General features: G+C 29.9%; 3 protein-coding genes across 4 annotated transcripts; 2 read left to right on the top strand and 1 right to left on the bottom strand.

Annotated features, from left to right (window-relative positions):
• The first annotated feature begins 8,077 nt into the window (after window positions 1-8,077).
• LOC101254705 (protein neprosin) lies at window positions 8,078-10,621 on the top strand. Its single transcript, XM_004242113.5, has 7 exons — window positions 8,078-8,505; window positions 8,613-8,699; window positions 8,864-9,070; window positions 9,160-9,324; window positions 9,515-9,568; window positions 9,665-9,811; window positions 10,061-10,621. Exons 1-7 carry the CDS (start codon window positions 8,296-8,298, stop codon window positions 10,442-10,444), a joined length of 1,254 nt encoding a protein of 417 aa, XP_004242161.1. The 5' UTR covers window positions 8,078-8,295; the 3' UTR covers window positions 10,445-10,621.
• Window positions 10,622-11,399: 778 nt separating this feature from the next.
• On the top strand, window positions 11,400-14,786 carry LOC101260147 (kinetochore protein SPC25 homolog). Of its 2 annotated transcripts, none has more exons than XM_004241470.5 (8): window positions 11,400-11,710; window positions 11,970-12,035; window positions 12,156-12,302; window positions 12,585-12,698; window positions 12,855-12,944; window positions 13,023-13,145; window positions 13,374-13,594; window positions 14,480-14,786. In XM_004241470.5, exons 1-8 carry the CDS (start codon window positions 11,539-11,541, stop codon window positions 14,489-14,491), a joined length of 945 nt encoding a protein of 314 aa, XP_004241518.1. In that variant the 5' UTR covers window positions 11,400-11,538; the 3' UTR covers window positions 14,492-14,786. The 2 variants fall into 2 exon arrangements, with proteins under 2 accessions (XP_004241518.1, XP_010322542.1); XM_010324240.4 differs by having other exon boundaries at window positions 11,406-11,710; window positions 13,374-13,536.
• A 744-nt stretch (window positions 14,787-15,530) lies between these two features.
• LOC101254398 (short-chain dehydrogenase TIC 32 B, chloroplastic-like) lies at window positions 15,531-18,885 on the bottom strand. The gene is made up of 7 exons (XM_004242112.4): window positions 18,551-18,885; window positions 17,134-17,365; window positions 16,953-17,032; window positions 16,585-16,738; window positions 16,406-16,484; window positions 15,942-16,029; window positions 15,531-15,824 (listed from the first exon to the last, which is right to left on the bottom strand). The coding sequence occupies exons 1-7, from the start codon at window positions 18,774-18,776 to the stop codon at window positions 15,586-15,588; spliced, it is 1,098 nt and encodes a 365-aa protein (XP_004242160.2). The 5' UTR covers window positions 18,777-18,885; the 3' UTR covers window positions 15,531-15,585.
• Between the last annotated feature and the right edge of the window lie 1,767 nt (window positions 18,886-20,652).

A 20,652-nucleotide genomic window follows, 5' to 3' on the forward strand; every position in this document is an offset into this window, starting at 1 on the left:
CCCATAAACTATCGATTTTTTTTTTTCAAAATCTAAAACCAAATCACACCTAACCCAAATGAAAATCGATTTTGGTTCAATTTTTCTATTTGAATAAGTTTTTATCCAAATCGTGAACACCCCTAATGGTAGGTATATGGAAACCCTTTTGCCTATGTTTCTATAATGGCAGATACCCAAATTGCCCTCGACACCAATTATACCCAACATCTATAAAAGGCATCAAAAAAACCCTAATGAAACCCATCTTTTCATTGTTTGCCTCCTTTCTCTCATCTTTTCGTATTTATGGAATCGTTTAGGTTTCTTGTCTGTCATTTTCATGGCTTCTTTTAGAAAAATCACATCTTTTTTTCCATCATTGTATTTGATTGGAATACTACTTTTATGAATTTAAATCAAAAAGTAGCTATAACTTTCTTGTTTTTTAATGTTATAGAATTCGTTATTACGTGCAAAATCTTCCATCCGCTTGCCAAAATAACAATGGGCAACAGCGGCCATCTTTTGCGCAAAGTGAAAATAAATGCTCTTATGTAAAGTGAAACACTTGATAGTGTTTTGCTGCTTCTGGATCTATAAGAGATTTTAAACTTTGATAATAAGTTTAATCTTCCTAGATTCATCCAGCACACATTGGCTATTTTCGAAATTTGTTTATTAAATTAATTTGTTTTCATACGTGTAAAATATCAGAAATCAGAAATAACAAAATACTATTAATTTTTCAAACTATAATCTCAAAATGAGAACAGCAAATTTGTTAGAAAGTATGAATGAGATAATGTTGATCTACTTACAAATTGAATTTGACCATACAACAAGAATCTTCTTGCTTGGATGAGGTCCAAGCACAAGTTTACTGGGCCACATATATCAAAATGTCGGGGAATTTCGCATATAATCACTAAAAAATAATTTAATTATCATTTATAACTATAGTTTGTTAATTACGATTCATAATTATATGTTATAGGGAGGAGATTGGTCAGTGAGATTGAAAAAGGGAGGCGGGAGGATAATAATTTTATATAATTTGCGAGTACGTTTGTGTAATTTGTGTGTTTTTGTATAATTGAGTAACATGGGATTATATAAATATGATAAAATTTGAAATAACGAATTGATACACACATTAACATAAGAATTTTAAACAATTATACAAATTGTATTATACAAAATTTAAAAACTATGCGTTTATATAAAACTTTTAAAAGTTATACAAAAAAAAATGGATGTATATGGTGATAAAATTGAAAAATCAGAGGAAAATCGTCATGTACAAGTACAAACTATTGTATACAAGTACAAATCAAATGAAGAATTATTAGTTACACATTATATAACTATGGTGAATTATACAAACATGACTAAATATATAAATTCAAAATTAACTAATGTAATTAATAATTAATATTAACCGTGAATGATAATTATAATAAATTATAACTATAATAATTAATAAAGTAGTATATAAATTTATTATTCGTGTAATTTTCCTTAAAACTTTTGTGTCAAAGGAACTAAAGAAAAACAAATTGAAAGTAGCTTGTTATTATTTGGGTGAAGTTATCTTCTCGTGGAATTTCAATGGTACGTTGTAGTGACCAACAAGTGATCATTGATTGAGTTGATCAAGGTATATTTTGAGTTTTGACCAATTGCTTAGAAATTTGTTAGGACTAATATACTAGTGTTTAAGGCCTTATTTGTTTGCACTTAATGGAGATCTGAATCTTAATCGTTCATTAAATACATTTGATTTTTATGTTTAATTCAGATTCAGCCCATGAAGTTCATTTGTTTTATTTTAGAAAACCTCGTAATGGGTCTGAATAGGTCTTAATGAATCAGATGTAAGAGCTCTTAACAACATTCAGACTCATTTGATAAGTTATCAAATCATAAATTCTCTGCTTTGGAGGTGTCTTTTATTTCATAACTAAAAATTCTCTTTCTCACTTTTCTCAATCTAACACCATTTTCCTCAACTGATAAGTTTTCATAAATTCTTTCAAGTACTTTTTTTTAATATTAATAATTTTCTTGTAATTGATGTGTGTCAAAAACACTGGTTGCAATAATATTTTTGGCGTATTGTTGTTTATGAAGGCTTTTGAATGAAAAAATAGTACTCCAAAATCACGATTATTAAAACTTTATTTATAATCAAAATTTGTATATTTTGTTGAAATTATAAAAAATAGAAAAGTGTAAATAATATAATAGGCAAATATTCCCTATAATTTTAGATTTTATTTAGATTGTATTCATACAGATAGGTGCTAGTGAGAATATAACTTAAATTAATACAATATCTTCAACTTGCATATTTGAAACCTCTAATTTATTATTGCCACGTTGACAAGTCACGTCAGTTAATCAGTGACCAGTGATAATGAAATTTGAAAGGACTTATAAAAAAAACACTCATTAATTTGTAGTTCTATTTTTATTTGGAAGTAGTGGCAAAGCCAATATTTCGACTACTAAGAAATTTAAAGAGATTGAACGTGTATATATATATATATACTAGCAATTCTCTGAGACCTCCTGAGGTTTATTTTTGTTTCCACGAATGCCTCATTAGTAGATCCACTAGAAAAATCTTCAGTTTTCCTCTTTCTAACCATCATTTCACCACCTTTCAAGTTTTGCAAATCAATTTCACATCTTGCTACCTCCACATCCTTCTCTTGTATGGTCATTGTTTTGTCATCATTTTCAGTAGATTTCTTTTCTTTATTTTGATATTCATATAAGAAATTTGATCATTTGAAACTTTGCGATGATTATATTCATCACTTTCAAAAAGTGAATCAAGATCAAAAAAGATATCATCGTTCATATCCATCACTTTAAATTGGTTTTGATAGATTGAACATCAAGATCTAAGAAGAATATAAAGAAAAAAAAGTAAGAAAACAAAAGAACTTTTTTTCGATACAATCTAAGTAAATGAAAATTTTGTTTGATATATAAGTTAAATATATAGAATAGAGATGAGATTGAAAAGAAAAGGAGAGAAAAAATTTTGGGATTAACTATAAAAGTAAAAGAGTTGTTTGTAGAGTTTCTGAATAAAAGCAGACTTAAAAGAAATATTCGATAAGAAAGAAGTTGGTGATGAAAGTAATTTTTTTTATGGAGTGAGAGAAACAAATAAAAACAAATAAAAACAAAAAAAGCGAGATTTTGTTTTATATAATCTAAAATTATATACAAAAAAAGAGTAGGAAAAGAGAAGAACTTTTTCTAATACAATCTAAGTAAATGAAAAAGTTGTTTGATATATAAATGTGTTGAATAGAGATGAGATTGAGAAGAAAAGAAGAGAAAAGATTTCGAGACTAATTATAAAAATAAATGAGTTGTTTATAGAGTTTCTGAATAAAAGTAGATTGAAAAAGAAAAAGAATTCGATACGAACGAAGTTGGTGATGAAAGTAATATTTTTTTATATGGAGTGAGAGCAACAATAAAAAAATGAGATTTTTTTTTACATTAATCTAAAAATGTGATAGAATTATTTTCGTGGTTATATATCAACTAGTATTTGGACACGCACGTTGCGCGTGTACCACTTTCTAGTGGCATAAATATTTTTAAAAATTGCATCAATATATAATAAATATATTCACAAATCAATGACATCCAATATCTAAAGTGTAATCTTGAAGATTCTTAAGTAGTACTAAATTGATTTTAATTTTAGTTTATGAGTTAAAATTTGATATGAATTTGTCAAATTTTAATAGTTTTTATATAGATATTATGTTTTGATTCAAAAAAATTAAGTTCATTAAATTCATAGATTACAAACTTAATACACTCATATCATCAATTAAACCCTTGTCCTACCACCACAATCAATATTATATTTCTAAACAAACTTCATTTGATATGACTCATCGCAATTATAATATATTTTTGTTAGAAAAGAAATTCAACATTTTTTTATATTTTGTGAAATTGTATTGTTAAAATTGTACTTAAAAAATAAAAAAACATGATAAAATAATATTATGACATTTGAGTGATGAGTAATATAAATTTTGAATGAGAAAGGGAGGGATAAACTATGGATCAAATAACTAAAATAATCAACTAAAATTAAAGCAAAGAAAGTTAATATAATTTCATGAGTAAAAAAACCAAAATATGATATTGTATTCATTCCTTTTTTTCTTAACATGGGTTGTTATCCTCCCTTCTTTCTTTTGGATGAAAACTCCATTAAAAAATTTAAATTCAAACAAAGAAAGTGAAGCTGCATAGACAATGAATATCACATCACTAACATGTCAAAGCTCATAAATACATTTTTTACTTTTATTGGGTTATGATAATTGTTATCAAAATTCAATACTTAATTAGTTTTATACACAAATAACTCACATGAATTTGCATATGAAAATTCAATAAATTTGACGTACTATTAATAAAATATAATAATAATAATAGTAAAAAAAAAAAAACACAGACAAAGAATTGTGCTAACAAAAAAATCATGTTAGAACAAAATGTGACTTACCCCGTTTGTATTGACACAACTCAAAGTACAGTTCTATGCGATCGACACTGAAGTATCTCATCAATTGATTTTCCCTATAACAAAAAGGTCATCTCATAATCTATCGACACAAAATTACAAATTTTATTTTTCATCAGATATTAAACTCTTAAACATCAGTCAAACATTATAAACTATATCATAAGCAAGAAGTAAGAAACAAAATAAAAAAATAACTTAAAATAACATGCATAATGCAGCATCCAAAAGAAAAATGTTCCAATGCTCTCTATCAAACTCATAGTAAAATAAAATATAAAAAGCAAGAAGAAATACATATATGAAATAAAAAGACAAAGATCACAGTGAGGAATGTAAAGAGACATCAGTTTCTTTAGAAGATTATTAATGAATAATTATCTTTTTAATAATATTTATTTCATGTAAAAATTATATATTTTAAGTACAATATGATATAATTATTATTTAATATTTTATTAATTAAATATTATTATTTAATATAAAAATAAAATAATAATCTAATATTGTACTTTGATGCTTTTCACTTATATATTTATAATAATATATGATATAGTATATAAATTTAAATGAGACTCGACAATGCTGACTTTTATATATTAAAAATGATAAATGACCACATGGTCTCCACATTCTGCTTCTACACTTAAACCTACACATGCTTAGTGCTTAATTTGCATTAGTGTCTCTAATCTTCATTTGCCAAAAAATTAGCAAGTTGATTAGTCTCGCTCCAATATAAATAATTCTAGTCTTGTTAACTTTCAGTACTTATCTAAAATCTTCAATAATTAGCAAATTCAATTAATTAACCAAATTACTTCTACCATATTCATCCTTAACTTCGCAAGGAAATTACATTTTTCGGGCTATATATTTGACAATTTGGTTATCAAGGTGATAATAGCGTCGTGGTAATTAAAGTCTGTGTACGTTATATTCTCTCTAAACTCTATAAAAATAGAAATAAAATGCACGTATACTTTATTTTCTTCAAATTTCATTTGTGAAATTTTATTGGTGAGTTGTTATAGTTTGTGCAGTAACACATATTCCTTCTGTTTCAATTTATATGACTTATTTTATGTCTTGACCTAAAATTTACGTATGTTATCTTTAATTTTTTGAAATAAAATTTATATATTTGTAAACTGCGTAAAAATTACTATGAGTCACAACAATTGATAATTCAAAATATTTAAAAAATTTACGATTAAAGATAAATTTATTTTTAATTTTTAAAATTCGAAAGATGACATATAATATGTAACGGAGGGAATAACTATTTATGTAAGTATATAAGTAAAGGTCGTAGCACAATTTTTTTTTTAATGAAGATATAAACCACGCCCATAAAATATGATTGAGAAGATTCAAAAGAAAAACAATAAATTTATAATTTCAAGGCAGTGAGTGGGGAATCTACTTTAGAAAAAGGGAAACTTTAGTGCTCATGATAATAGTATATAAAATCATTCAAAAATAAATAATATATAATTTCTCAGCTTATAATACTGGAATTTTGAGAATTGAAACTTATGGGCAAATATTCACCTTGTAACACACATTTCATACTTTGTATTGAAAAAGAGAGATGAAATAATATATTACTACTTGTATTTTTTTTTTTAAAAAAAAAACTATAGAGGAAGTGGGAGGCAACTGTCACAATACCTCATAAAGGTAATTAAAAAGAGAACCTAATTGCCTATGGCTATTGGCTTCTCTGAAATATGCTAAGTAAATATAGTGCAATACCATGTGCTAAGATAATTTCTAAGCTTAATTAATACTATTTATATTTTAGATAATTTCTAAGCTTAATTAATACTATTTATATTTTATGTGTTGTTTTTAGGTTATTGAACAAAGTACAAATTTATTCAATGCGCATTCGAAGGATAACAATCGTACATTTTTAAAAAAGTTTCAACGAAAAATTAATTTCAAATTCATATATTGAACTCGGTTGAATCCGTAAAAAATTAATCTCAATCCACATATTTAATTTGATTGAACTGTAATTTATATGATACTCATTTAAAAAACAGATCCAATTAATTTTGACTATGATTATGTTGTGTGACTAATATAAATTGAGTGAGGTTTTTGACTTAGAAGCAGCGTCATGATTAGAGGTTTGGAGGTTCTAAATTTTAGGATAGTACTGAGGTATGAACCCACAACACTGGTGTAAAAAACATTTCCATCGTCACTTCATTATCATTGAGTTGTCAATCAATTTTGTCAGAGGTGCACAAATAAATATACATAAATATTTATTTAAAATCTAGTGAGTCCATCCGAAGTTACAAACCCCCACCTAACTCTACCAAAACCAACACAAACACAATCGTATACACAATAATTATTTTTGTATTTGTCAAATTAATCATCATATCATCATATATTCTAAAAACATGAATAAGAAAGTTGAAAATTTAATTATGATTTTCTGTTCTATATATTAAATTTTTATAAAATATTTAAATATTTGATTGTATAAATTTAATTAAATGGTAATGACTTTTAGACTTCCTAAGATTAATTCCTAATTACATATCTAATTTATTAATTTTTATCATCTATAATCTATATGTATATAATAATTATAATTTTTTGAAGAAAAATCTTTACCTAAATTTCTTTACTTTTCCTCTTCTTATAACTTTTTTCTTAACCCCTCTCATGAATAATATAATTGATGTGGATAAAGTATTATCCTTTATGATAAATAACGAAATCTAATAATTAAAAGGGTGCAAATCTACTAAATGGAGACATACATTGATAATGTCCTCTTGATTATTATTAAAGAATGACTCCAGCTTCACAAATTTAAATTCGTTGATACTTAATTACATGATAAAAACTTTAGTTGTTCTTTCTAAATAGTTTGCTAACTTTAATTATTTTTTTCATATTCTTCATTTATTTATTATTATTTTTTAATTACTTATTAAACTTTTATACTCTTAATATTCATAATTCTCATCTTTTCATATTTATAACGGCCAAATATTTAAACTAAAACTTTAAGATATCTTTTGATATTCCTTCTATTCTATTTATATAAATTCAACTTTTTTATCTCATGAAACCCCTACCAAGACTATTAAGCTATTACTTTTATTCTATAGCAAAAGTAGACGATGAAGATTATTGGATTTTGATAGGATATGAAAGGAGTCGATACGAACTCATAGAGTTATGTACTAATTTTGTACTTATTTTTTCATCTATATTTACATCAATCTTAAAAGAATAATGTCTATATTGTATTTTTTCTTATATATTCTGTTTCTTTTTTTCTCTCTATTAGACTTCTTAATTTAGTTTTTTATGAATATTTCATCACCGTAAATTTTTATTCTTATTTTATAATTGTTACATTTTATTATTCATTATAATTTACATATATATTTTTATAAAATTTTAGTCATTCTTATATATTTATATAAATTCACATGAAACACGCGTGCTGAGAAACTAGTTCTTTTAAAAGACCAAAAAAGGTTTTGAAAATGGTGAGTGAATGACCTTGTTTTAACTTTTACTCTTTGGACTTTTCCTTTATTAGTCTCTTTTTTTTTTTTTTTTGTATGGATTTGTAGCTAGCTAGAGAAGTTGTGTTCCATGGACAAAAAATTGGAATAAATCCTCTTGGCTTCTTCTTGTCTTGCTGCTCATTTCAAAACTAGACAACCACAAAGGGTCAATACAACAATCCAAAATTAATCATCATGATTAGTAGTAGTAATTCTAAGTCATTTTCAATCATTTTTTCATTTGTTGGTTTCTTGTTTCTTGCTTCTACATTTGCTACTGTCATCTCAGATCCAACTGTACAACATTCAAACCAAACTTTTAAACCAAAGCAAGAGTTGATCAAACTCAAGAGATTAAGGACTTATCTCAAGAACATCAATAAGCCAGCAGTTAAGACAATTCAGGCAAGTTATCTTTTTCCTCAAAATTAAAGTTTTAATCTTTTTTCATTAATCAAGATTCTGAAAATAATGATACCCCTTTGTTTTTTTGTTTTTTTTTGTGATTGTAGAGTTCAGATGGAGATCTAATAGATTGTGTATTATCTCATCTTCAACCAGCTTTTGATCATCCTCAACTCAAAGGAATGAAGCCATTGGTAGTAGTTTTATATATATATAAAAGTTGTCGAATCCTCATTGTATAATAGCTTTTAGCCCTCGTATTTAAATTTCTAGCTCCGCCACTGAACATGAGAAATACTCGAGGCTTAAAAGTGCAGAACTCATTCACTCTAAATTTTGGATTTTTGACTGAATGTAGGAACCTCCAACTAGGCCTAAATCGAATGAATCAACAGAAATTAGGAGCTATCAGTTGTGGAGAGTTTCAGGAGAATCGTGCCCCGAAGGGACAGTTCCAATAAGAAGAACTACAGAGAAAGATGTTATGAGAGCTAGTACTTTACAAAGATTTGGAAAAAAAATTATAAGAGGCGTAAGGCGCGACACAATGAGCAATGATCATGAGGTTTGTTTGTGTGTATATGTAGATTTAGTCTAAATTTGAAAGACGAATATTGTACCTGATATGTTTCGATTCATAATTGTAATTTGCAGCATGCAATAGCATTTGTGAATGGTGAAGAATATTATGGTGCAAAGGCTAGTATTAGTGTATGGACACCAAAAGTAACAGACCAATATGAATTCAGTTTGTCACAACTATGGATCATTTCTGGTACTTTTGGTGATGATCTTAATACCATTGAAGCTGGCTGGCAGGTAAATAGTGTTTGCAAATTCATCTAGTTAAAAACATCGATGATCGATGAAGTGTATGATTGCTGCTAAGCTAAGCTGTGACATCAAACTAACCATATGACAGCTAATAATTAGTACAAAATTTCAGTTTAAACAGAGATTTGGTACATTAAAAATTGCTTAATTGCACATGCCATGTTCATATTGTCAGGTTAGTCCAGAACTATATGGAGATATCTATCCTAGGTTCTTCACATATTGGACGGTAAGACTTGTTTACGTTAAGTTAATCTTTGTGTCGTTGATGCATTAGACATTCGCAGACTGAAAATATATTCTACTGCATTTTTAAAAAATGCAGAGTGATGCATACCAAACCACTGGATGCTACAATTTACTCTGTTCAGGTTTTGTGCAAACAAATAGCAAGATTGCTATGGGGGCTGCAATATCTCCAACATCATCAACTGATGGTAGTCAATTGGATATTGGCATAATGATATGGAAGGTATACTCTATACTTAAGCCCTCCACAAATATCTTTGACCGTCTGTTTATCTTTTATATGAGATGGTCACATACTTCAACATGGTATCAGAGTCAGACCTATTCCAGTTCATTATTTACCGATGTTCTCTCCCCCCCTACTACATCATCTTGTCCTGAGTGTGAGGGGGAAGGGGGTCATCGGTGTCCGGTGTATACTCTTTGAGATAATATAGTCACACTAACAAACACATAATTTGGTTTTGTGTAGGACCCAAAGCATGGAAATTGGTGGCTAGAATTGGGGTCAGGGCAATTAGTAGGGTATTGGCCATCAGTTTTGTTCAGCCATTTGCAAGAACATGCAAGCATGATACAATTTGGAGGAGAAATAGTGAACTCAAGATCATCAATACAAGGATTACACACATTAACACAAATGGGAAGTGGTCATTTTGCAGATGAAGGCTATGGCAAGGCATCTTATTTTAGAAATTTGCAAGTTGTTGATTGGGACAATAATTTGGTCCCATTATCAAATCTTCATCTTTTAGCTGATCACCCAAATTGCTATGACATTAAAGCTGCAAAAAATAATGTTTGGGGTGATTATTTTTACTATGGTGGTCCTGGTAGGAATTCAAATTGTCCATAAAGAAAATATCATCACAACATTTTCTTGATCTTGTAGAGTAGGTACATATCATGTATTTTTTCAATTGAATATATTGTGTTTTGTCATATTTTATTACAGAATGAATTGGCATATATAGCAGCCATGTAATTTTTTGGTAGCAAGTTGATAATATACAAAATAAAATGGTTTCTTTAATGACGCCTGACAGGTTAATTCGAGTTTGCCTAGGTTTTATCGCTTCAACCAATAAGATTAATTCTATATTAAATTGCACATTTTCCCTTTTAAATGAGTTAATTTTTAAATTTTATTTTTGAGCAATGAGACATAAGTTGTTTAGAAATAGAAGTTACGTTTGAACATAACTTGTGTGATATTATAGTCAAAAATATAATAATATATTTTTTGCTAAAATATTATTTATTACGAGGGACATAAGTTAGAAATCAAACACAAAATAGCAGTAAAACTGCAAATAACCCCCTATCTACTTGCACTTTTAAGAAGTTCACTTATATTATTGATAAAGTTTCTTTTTAACTTTGTAAACCCCCCTCCCCCTTTTCTTTTTCTTTTTTTATGATAAGATAATGAATTATTTGCACTTCAACCTATATTTTGTGTTGATTGTTAATTTTTCTTTAGAGGTAAATAACTTTTTTACTTGACATAAATTTATATTTTTCCATCATAAAATTTACTAATATGCCTTTCCGACTTTAACAAACTTATGTTTCGCTAGATATAAGATTGATTTCTAAGAAAAGTTACAAAGGCCAACCCATTTAAAGAACAAATCAAAATCAATTTAGATTTTCATATTAATATATATTTGATGGAGATGAAAATTGCTCAACTTTAGTAAACTTATAGGACCAAAACAGCTAAAGAGTGTATTTAAGGAGTTACTTTGCACATACGAACAAAAGACTAGGGACCTTTTATGTTATTTTCTCGTCAAAATCAACTTTTCGGGGCTCAATCATTGTCATCCACCATTTTTTCAAGAAAGAAAAAAAATCGGACTTCATCTCCCACCAAATTCAAAATCTCACAAAAAACTGTGTAAGATATCTCTGATACACCAAAAAAAAGGGGGGGTTTGAGAAGAGATGCAGAATGGAGCAGCAGCAGTAACTGTACGAGAAAAAATGGAGCAACTTAGGTTAAAATGTAACAGGGATTTACAAATTCAACAACAGAGTATAGATGCAGGCGCTATCTCTTTTTGGAAATCTTTGGATTCAACGAAGACCCAAGCTCGACAAACCCTTCAATTTCAAGGTAAAATTGAAATACTACATTTACGATTATGGAGTTTTACTAGCAGCGAAATCTGTATATGATGGAATTTAGTATGTCAAACTTTTCCATTCACAAACATTCTAAAAAGTATCAGTCTTTGAAGGGTATTTTCTATTTTGGGATTGAATTGAACTCTATTTAAAAAAAGAATCAATTTTTTTTCTCATGGGGGTCCATTTTTATGGAATCTTATAATTAAGTAATTTTTCTTTTGATGTTTTTTTTTTTGTCATGGTAGAAAAACTTGGGAAATTGAAAACTGAGCTTAGAGAGGCAGAAGATAATTTAGTAAAAGCACTTGCAGGTATATATCAATCTCTCACAATATATTATTTTACATGCTGTAGACTGTAGTATATTGTTTAGTCTTAATGTCCATTGCTGTTTTTCTGTTAATAACTTTATCAAGTCATCACATTTTCAGTCAAGACCCGAAAAGAGGCAAAGAGGATAAAAATAGCTGAACTAATAGCTACTACCAATGCTAGAGTGGAAGAGCTTAGAGGGGTCATGGAAGATAAAAGGGTCAGGAAACATGAATATTCCGCCCTAATATCTCAACAAGATGATGGTAAATTTCATCTTTGTAAAAGTTATGCTTCTCTCATTTGTTAACTTCTTCAAATAACGTTTTCCTTCTCTCATTCCGTTTATAAACATGAGTCATGTTTCGAGCCTTTTAATTAGAAAAATAGGAAGTGGCAGTGTTTCGGGAAGTTCAACAACAGCAAACCTAGTGCAGTCCCACTAGTGCTTTTGCACACGTAATTCTTATCAATTTTTGCTGTTCTCGTTAAGTGTTTCATATTGTATGGTTATTGAGCTGTGCTTTTCTTGTATGTTGGGGTGAAAGCTCTGGAAGCACTTGAAGAAAATCTTAACCAGAACAGTGGACATAGAGAGGCAATAGAGGAGGCTACTGGGTGGTACAATAAGGTGCTTGGTTTACGTATTGAATGTGGCCTTGGTATGTCGAATCTTCTCTGCTAGACACTTTTGAGCATACTACGGCAAATATTTTCTTGCCGAACATGCTTTATAATAAAGAACAGATTTCTATACAGATTGTGAACTCTAATACAGATACAATTCTTTGACCATTCACGGCCTACATTCTCTGCAGGAGTAAAATTCATCTTTACCAATATAAATGCGAATAATCCAGATGATGAGTACTCTTTTACTGTTCGTCGTGAGAATGATGCACATACTTGTAAGTTTGGTCTTGGTCAACTTTAATAAATTGAAGGTAGTTCTGAATGATAATTCTTTCCTTTGTTTGAATTGTTAGTGATTGATTGTGATCCACAGCTGAATGACGCAAAAGAACTGATTATTGAGTTAAATAAAAGCAATGGAATGTTCAAGTTTGTCAGGACTATGAGAAAGAAGTTTCTAGAAGCTGTAGCACGTGGTATGCTCTGTGTCTTTCCTGTTTCTGTTTATTTTTCTTTTGAAAATAAAATAAATCATGGCAATATATTGATAGTTGTACAAGACATTCAAAAGTAATTTGTATACTTTGCAGACTTACCAGTATGATTGGAGTGTTTTCACCTTTCATGCAAGTGCAGTTACTGTTTCTGATTTTGGATATGTTTGATAAGCTGCTCTTAAGGGGTTGTTATTTGGTTTCTACCAGGATTAACATCGCAAGATCAAGATACTTCAATGGTCTCTATGCCTACGGTGATGTCGTCCATCTCAATTATTAGTAGAGATGAATCTTCACCCCAGAAAGCGGAGCCTCAGTCTGATGAATATAAGAGAGCTTCCAGGAAGCTTGCCCTTGGTAAAAGGGATAGGTCAGCCATTCTCTCTCCTGTATCTGCATTATCTCTTCGCAGATCTCCTCGTTTTAAGGTATCTTTCTGTTAACCCCAAACATATTTTGACAATTCGCTCAAATTAATACTAGTGTTTATTTATCCCTGGACTTCCTTGGAAGATGTTGAATAGATAGAAAATAAGTAGTCCATTTATTGTTGATTCTATTTATAAACACCGTGATATGAAACCACCTAAGGCAAGAAACTAATCTGAAACAAGAGAACACCTATGTTCAGAAAATTGATTTTTAAAAAATAGCCTGTGCATAGCTATATGAATCCTTGCTGAACATGTTACACTTAAACCTATCTTTGTCCATCATTATACAGAAATAAACAAGATTCAATAATTTGATAACATTTTCTGAATGTTTGTTCAAGAAAACATTTTCTGAATGATTACAGTGATAACTAACAACATACCCAGGTGTAATCCCACAAGTTGGGTCTAAGGAGGGTAGTGCGTACGCATATCTTACCCCTACCTTGGTAGATAGAGAAGTGATTTCCAAGAGACCCTAGGCTCAAGTAAAAGCAGTTCGAAAAAAAGAGATCAACGAGAGAGGAGAAGCCAAGACAATGCTAGAGAAAGCATGATAAATCATGCTAAAAGAAGGAACAACCACTACTACAAAGTAATATGATAGTCGAAGTGCAAGAAACACTAAATAGCAACACAAATGGATTACAGCTATAACAAACATTCTCACTAATTTCACTGCATTAGATGAATGATGATTACAGAAGTGAATTAACCCCAAATAATTGATTTTGTATGCCTTTTTGGGATTTTTTTTACCAGAATACACTGCTGCTTAATGAATCATCTCATAGCATCAATAAAGTCAACTAGATTGGATTTGAATACGCATGTCATATGACATGAGACCCTAATGAACAAAATTTTCTTCTTTGTCAGGTCAATAAATGATAATTATCAGCACTTCTTTTTCATCTGGATTTGTTGAAGAACCTTCTTGAAGTTGATCAGTCAGCATATATTCTCAATTGGCGAGCACTGACTAGCAAATACTCCCTCTTCAGTTTATGTATATTATTTTCCTTTATAGTTTGTCTGAAAAATGCGACCTTAATATATTTAGTAAATTTTTAATTCTAACATCATCATGTAGGAAAATCCCTTGTAGGAATGACATGACATGTTTAAGACTTGAGATTCAGTAGATATTTTTAGTATGTTATATACACCTTTAGTTCACGACCAATTTAGAAGTCCTTTTTATATTCTTATACTTGATTTTTGCTAAAAGTATATCGTTACAGCTTTTGAATTATCAATTCCATCCTCCTTACTGTTATATTGGTCGTGGTCTTTGAAAGAACTTAATGGTTTTTACTTCTTTTCACTTAAATCTTGTTGTATCTGTTATAGAACAGAGAGCTGACTGCTGCAGTTATTTTTTCTGTTCTGCCTCTAGTCTTTGTACTTGATTTGTGTCGTATTGGTAGAACACTTCAATAGAAAGATAGTACAAGAGCGGACACTCACATTGATCGGTTGCTTAGAATGCAGCAGTGGATGTTAGAATCATAACCAAACTTTTCTTTCTGTATTGTGCTTTTCATGCAGTGATACATGATAAAAGTTTATTATAATATTGATTCTTTTGGGGTTACAGCTACTTGCAATATTGATTTGAAGACAAAATCAATAGTGTCATGTAGATGTCTGGTAAAGTTGATGAACTTGATGGCATCCATTTTACTGGTATTTGTATAATCCAAAAGGTATTTAGTACATGGAAGCAGAGGTGGTAAAGGGCCACTAATGGTGTTTTTTTGAACCTAGCAAATTACTCAATTGAATTTTCTAAGTGCTAAGAGAAAAGGGAAAGCATGTTATAGTCCATAATAATTTGTCTGGGGCCATCGAAAAAGAAGGGAATTTTCTGCATTTACTAGTAAGTACTGCAACCGTTTCATTTTACGTGACATTGTTTCCAATCACATTTTTATATTCAAAACTTCTCATTGATTCAAATTATGTTGGAACAGAGTGCATATTTACAGGTCTCTTTCTCTCTCTTGAAAAAATCTTCGATGAATTAGAGCACGAGTGTGCTTCCATAGTTTATGAGCTTCAATTTCATCATTAGCTAAAGCTGAGCAGTGACATTCATTGCAATCGGCAAAGTATTTCCCATTTATTCCCCTTGTTTGTGGATTCAGTGCAACATAACATGTACTTGCTGCACCCTGTGATGTTGACTTTAGAAGCTTTGATGCCATAAAATAGAGAGAATCTGTGTAAATTTTATGAGGAAAAGTTAGTTTCTTTTCGTTGTCTTTACTTCTTTCAGCCGCAAAATTTAAGTGAAAAGCCAAGAAAAAGCTAAAAGAGACAAAAGAAAAATGCATGCCTGTGATAAAGCCCTTATGATCCCTTGTTATTCCTGTCTTCACAATGCCTGGATGTACAGCATTGATAGCTACATGTGCATTTCTTGCCTGTTATACAGATTCCAACAGATAAATTTTCAGTATCCAAACAGATCTATTGGGCAAAACAACTGGAGAATTGACACCAATGGTAAGCCGAGGTAGTGAGCAAGAGGCTGTTTCTGGAAGACCTTTGACTCGAGTACAATAATCAGAGCGAGTATGAAAAGAAAAAATGACTGAGCAGAAAATTTAGCAACTAATACGGAAATAGTAACAACAACAAAATAAAGAAAGACACTACTAGAATAAAAAGTTACTACTACTACTACAGACACCACCAACCCTAAACCCTTTACGAAGCAAGAGAACATTTCCACTACCTATTAACTTTCTACCCTAATCCACGACCTCCGGGAAAAAAAAATAGGCATAGATTTTTCACCTTTAGCTGTCTTGACAATTCCTTGGCATGTAAAATGTTGGCCAATTTCGACTGAGCGTATGCTCGAGTACCATTATATCTGTAAGCAAGCAATTCAAAAGAAATTAGATTAGTACTACTTATTTTCATTTTTTGATATTAGTGTATTATTAACGAGTTAAGGATTGTTATGTACTTACTTTTTAGGATTAAGCATTTGGCTGAAGCAAAACTTATCTCTTTTTACCCAGTTGTGAACTACAGAACTAACATTTACAATCCTTCCTTCAATCCCTGTCTGTTCTGCTGTCTCTACCATCTTATCTAGCAGCATCTCTGTCAATAAAAAATGACCTGTCCAACAACATACTCATAAGGTCTCGTGTTCAAATTCTAGTGAGGCAAAAAATTCGGAGATTTCTTCCCATCTGTGCAAGCTTTAGTTACTAGTGCTGATGGGAGGTAGCATGTATACGTGATTTATGGATTCGTTGAGGTACATGCAAGTTAATCAGGACGTCATGATTGTCAAAACAAATATTGTTATTATAGAACAGGATTTAGTTACCTAAGTAGTTTGTTGCAAATGAGAGCTCAAATTTGTCTTCAGAGAACTCTAACTTCTGTGAGAATTTGCCTGCATTATTTCTGTATAACAAAAATTTAAGTCATTAGTGGCAGAGTCAGGATTTTCACGGAGATTGATTCAAAATATAGAGAAAAAGGAAAAGTACAAACTAGAAACATACATAAGAATGTGAAGAGGCAGTCCTAAAGACAAGAATTGGGCACAAAATCTTTGAATAGAAGCAAATGAACTCAAATCTATCTCTAATAAAATAATGTCAGCCCAAGGACTCTGTTTTTTTATGGCTTCCTTTAGTATGGCTGCCTTCTTCAAATCCCTTGCTGGAATAACTAATCTTACACCCCTCTTTGCCAATATCCTTGCTGTTTCTGCTCCAATCCCAGATGTTGCACCTGTAAAATTTTCAATCATCGGAATCCGAAAAAATTATAACGAATTTAAGTTTTATACATCAGTATTAAAAAAATATTTATACAATTAGGTCACTTATAAGGTGATTAATTACATGTAGTTTATCTTATAACCATGCTATCTGGACCAGTTTGTGTGCAGCTCGACTAATTCGACAAGGTACCAGTGTGTATATAACGTAAATCGAATTAAAAAAAAGAAGGAAGGAAATGTAAATCATGCTTTGTCTTAACTTTACATGACAAATTGAAGATAGAGCACTAATATAATGTATGGTGAATAAAATTGTAATCTATGAAAGTGTGGACTGTGATTTAAATAAATAGATATTGAACTTTTTGTTATTAAAGATAGCATGATTTGTTCTCATTATTGTCCAGATATAAACTATATATTTCTAAATATTAATCTATAAGAGAATAGTACTCAGTTAAGACAAAACCAAATCTTCCTTAATTTTTTTTTTTTAAAAAGAACCACTAAAGACCCTGTTTTCATCTTTTCTTGGAGGCAGAGTTATCTTAAAGACATTACCAGCACGGGTGGAGCCAGGAATTTCATGAAGGGTATCCAGAAATTACACAGAAAATTTATTGCTAGTGAGATATGAACACGTGAGCGCTGACTTATACAAGGTGTCTGAAACCCATTCAAGGGATCTGAAACCACTAGGCTACAATAACATATTATGTTAAGAGTGCCTAAATTATGTTATTTAATCACTGTGTATCATTTTACTTATATATACAGTATTTTCTTCTGATGAAGGGTGTCCAGCATGTGCCTCTATTCCCAGATACTCCACTTGTGGAAATTATACTGAATATGTTTTTGTATATTTTAATGAAATTACATGTATATCATATAGTAGACTGGCAATTTGGCATACATAAAATGACCTATAATATGAATGGTTCTCTTAAAATGTGTTACAGAGTAGTAACTGTTTCAGGAGACAACATGATGAGTGAATACATGAATCGTACCATACATCTGAAAAACACACGAAGAAGCTGAGGGGATTCAACGAGTGTATATGAACAAAAGACTTCCTCTTCCATCTTATGGAACAGAAATTCTTCTGCATAGATAGAATGAAACGAAACGAACATATGATGCAACAATCTACAACCATACAACGAACACATAGGAATTTCGAAACTAACCAGTGATAATAGCAGTAAGCTGAGAAGAGAAAGAAACAGAACAAACTTGAGTGACTTGTTCTGCAGTTGTTTTAGAACCATAACCACTTGAACCAGCAATGCCTGCTAAATACTTGAGAGTAGCCTTCATAAGGTCACAGCTTAGAAATTTGAACTGCAATATTGCACTTATTGTTGAAAAACATGTATATATAAATGCCTTGTAATTAACCTTGTGAAAATCCATGCAACAAAATATATTATAGTATATACAGAACAGGATCCCTATAATATTGTCAGAATATTTCAACTTAAGGGATAAAAAAAGTTATGGTGTTTTTATTTGACTATTAGATGATTATTATGTCATATAGTATGGCACACGCACACAATTATGTGATTTTTTAAAACTTTTCTTGCTTTGAATAATTGTTGTCTGCCCTTATTAGTCTTACCTCACTTTTTTACTTTTTTTTCAACCATGTTGGGCAAAGGTTAAACTTTTTTTTTTTTTTTGTTTTTTAGGGTACAAACATTAACTGTTGTGTTTCCACCAAATGTAGTATTCTTTTTCTTTTGTTAAAAGGGTATTTTTTTTAAGTGTAATATACCATCAAGATTACTCAACTCTCCTTAAATTATGAGATTGTGTTGAAGTAACTAAGATAAATTACATGTTCTAATATATAGTATTATGATATAATTTGTTAAATGACTTTTGACATAGGGTATGTAAACAAGGACAAATCACATGGTTTTATACTGGTCAGTTTTGAGCTGTCGATTGACGATTGCTTCATCTCTTAGAAAAGAATGCGGGGGGCCTATTTTTAATAAAGCGGATACTCTCTTCTCTTATGTGCGCTATATTATTGTGTCTTATTCATTAAGAAATGATTCGAGAATAAGCCAACCATCAAGCTCAAAAGCTAAAATTATTGAGTTTGATCGAATTGATACATTGTTTCTAGCTCTGCCCATGACTATTAAATAACCTTATGAGCTAGCTTTTGAATTGAAATTATGCCAAGGTCCATTGTGAAGAGAAGAGTAGTATTAAATTTTATTTAAGATAATAAAATTATATTTTTAATTAATATTTTCTCTAAGGGCGTACAAAATACAAATATGACAAATAAAATTGATTGGACTTAAGATTCCTTTGACATTTTTTGCTTTGTCGAACCTTCGGTGGTCACAGCATGGGAAAAAAGTTGACATGTTTGTCAAAGGGAACAAATTTCAAGAAAATGTCACACAATTTTGTGAACTTCATGTATACTATTCATTGATTAATACAAATCCAATTAATTTGTGAAAGTGTCTGTCTATAGAAATCTTTTTCATTAGTTTTTTGGAATTATCTTGTGAATTAAGAATAAAGTAAATATGATTAATTTCCCTAATGACATTCTTATTTAACTCCACAAATATTTGTCATCAAGTAGATTCAAAAATGCATCTCACACGTGAACATCTAGATAAATTTGATGAACCAGGAAATATTATGAATAATAATTACATTTTGTGTGTCTGGATAAGTAAGAAAAAAAATCCAAATTATGATGATGAGAAATAGTACAAGACAAAAAAACATGGATTTTCTTTTTTTTTTTAAAAAAAAAAAAAACTTCTGGGACAAAAGTGCAAAGCGTGCCATTGACATATCTCTTTTGGTCTTTAAGAGGCCCATTTATTTTCTATTTGGAAAATAGATTTTTTACTTATTTTCATCTTTCGTTGGCATCCTATTGTATAATATTATACTGTATTGTTTTAATGAATATAATATTTAAATAGATTGTATCGTTCTCTATTGTTATATATATATATATATAAATAGGATACAAAATAAGATTATTATAAAAAAATTGCACGATAAAAGATAAAATAAAATGATGAAAAATGCTAGAGAATTGAGTGTCTATAAGAGAACATTGAGGTTGACTCCTTCAAAATGGAGTTGTGAACTGGCTATGCACTTTGGTCCCATGAGGACCCTAATTTGTAAACAACTCTCATTAACTTGCTTCAAGTTTTGGAGACATTGATCTTTGTAATTTTCACATGTGATCTTCCCCCATCTTCTTTTTCGTTTTTACCGTTTTTATTTTTTACCACGT

Source organism: Solanum lycopersicum, chromosome 6, assembly GCF_036512215.1.
Source record: "Solanum lycopersicum chromosome 6, SLM_r2.1".
Lineage (NCBI taxonomy): Eukaryota > Viridiplantae > Streptophyta > Magnoliopsida > Solanales > Solanaceae > Solanum > Solanum lycopersicum.

Bases quoted from the DNA above. Each gene is read 5' to 3' on its own strand.
- LOC101254705 (XM_004242113.5), top strand. From the start codon at position 8,296: ATGATTAGTAGTAGTAATTCTAAGTCATTTTCAATCATTTTTTCATTT. The intron at 8,506-8,612 runs GCAAGTTATCTT...TTGTGATTGTAG, and splicing joins CAGCAGTTAAGACAATTCAG to AGTTCAGATGGAGATCTAAT. The intron at 8,700-8,863 runs GTAGTAGTTTTA...GACTGAATGTAG, and splicing joins TCAAAGGAATGAAGCCATTG to GAACCTCCAACTAGGCCTAA.
- LOC101260147 (XM_004241470.5), top strand. From the start codon at position 11,539: ATGCAGAATGGAGCAGCAGCAGTAACTGTACGAGAAAAAATGGAGCAA. The intron at 12,036-12,155 runs GTATATATCAAT...TCACATTTTCAG, and splicing joins TTTAGTAAAAGCACTTGCAG to TCAAGACCCGAAAAGAGGCA. The intron at 13,146-13,373 runs GTATGCTCTGTG...GGTTTCTACCAG, and splicing joins TCTAGAAGCTGTAGCACGTG to GATTAACATCGCAAGATCAA.
- LOC101254398 (XM_004242112.4), bottom strand. From the start codon at position 18,776: ATGGATTTTCACAAGGTTAATTACAAGGCATTTATATATACATGTTTT. The intron at 17,366-18,550 runs GTTAGTTTCGAA...AAAATTTTACAG, and splicing joins GCTTACTGCTATTATCACTG to GTGCAACATCTGGGATTGGA. The intron at 17,033-17,133 runs GTATGTTTCTAG...TTTGTTATACAG, and splicing joins CTGCCTCTTCACATTCTTAT to AAATAATGCAGGCAAATTCT.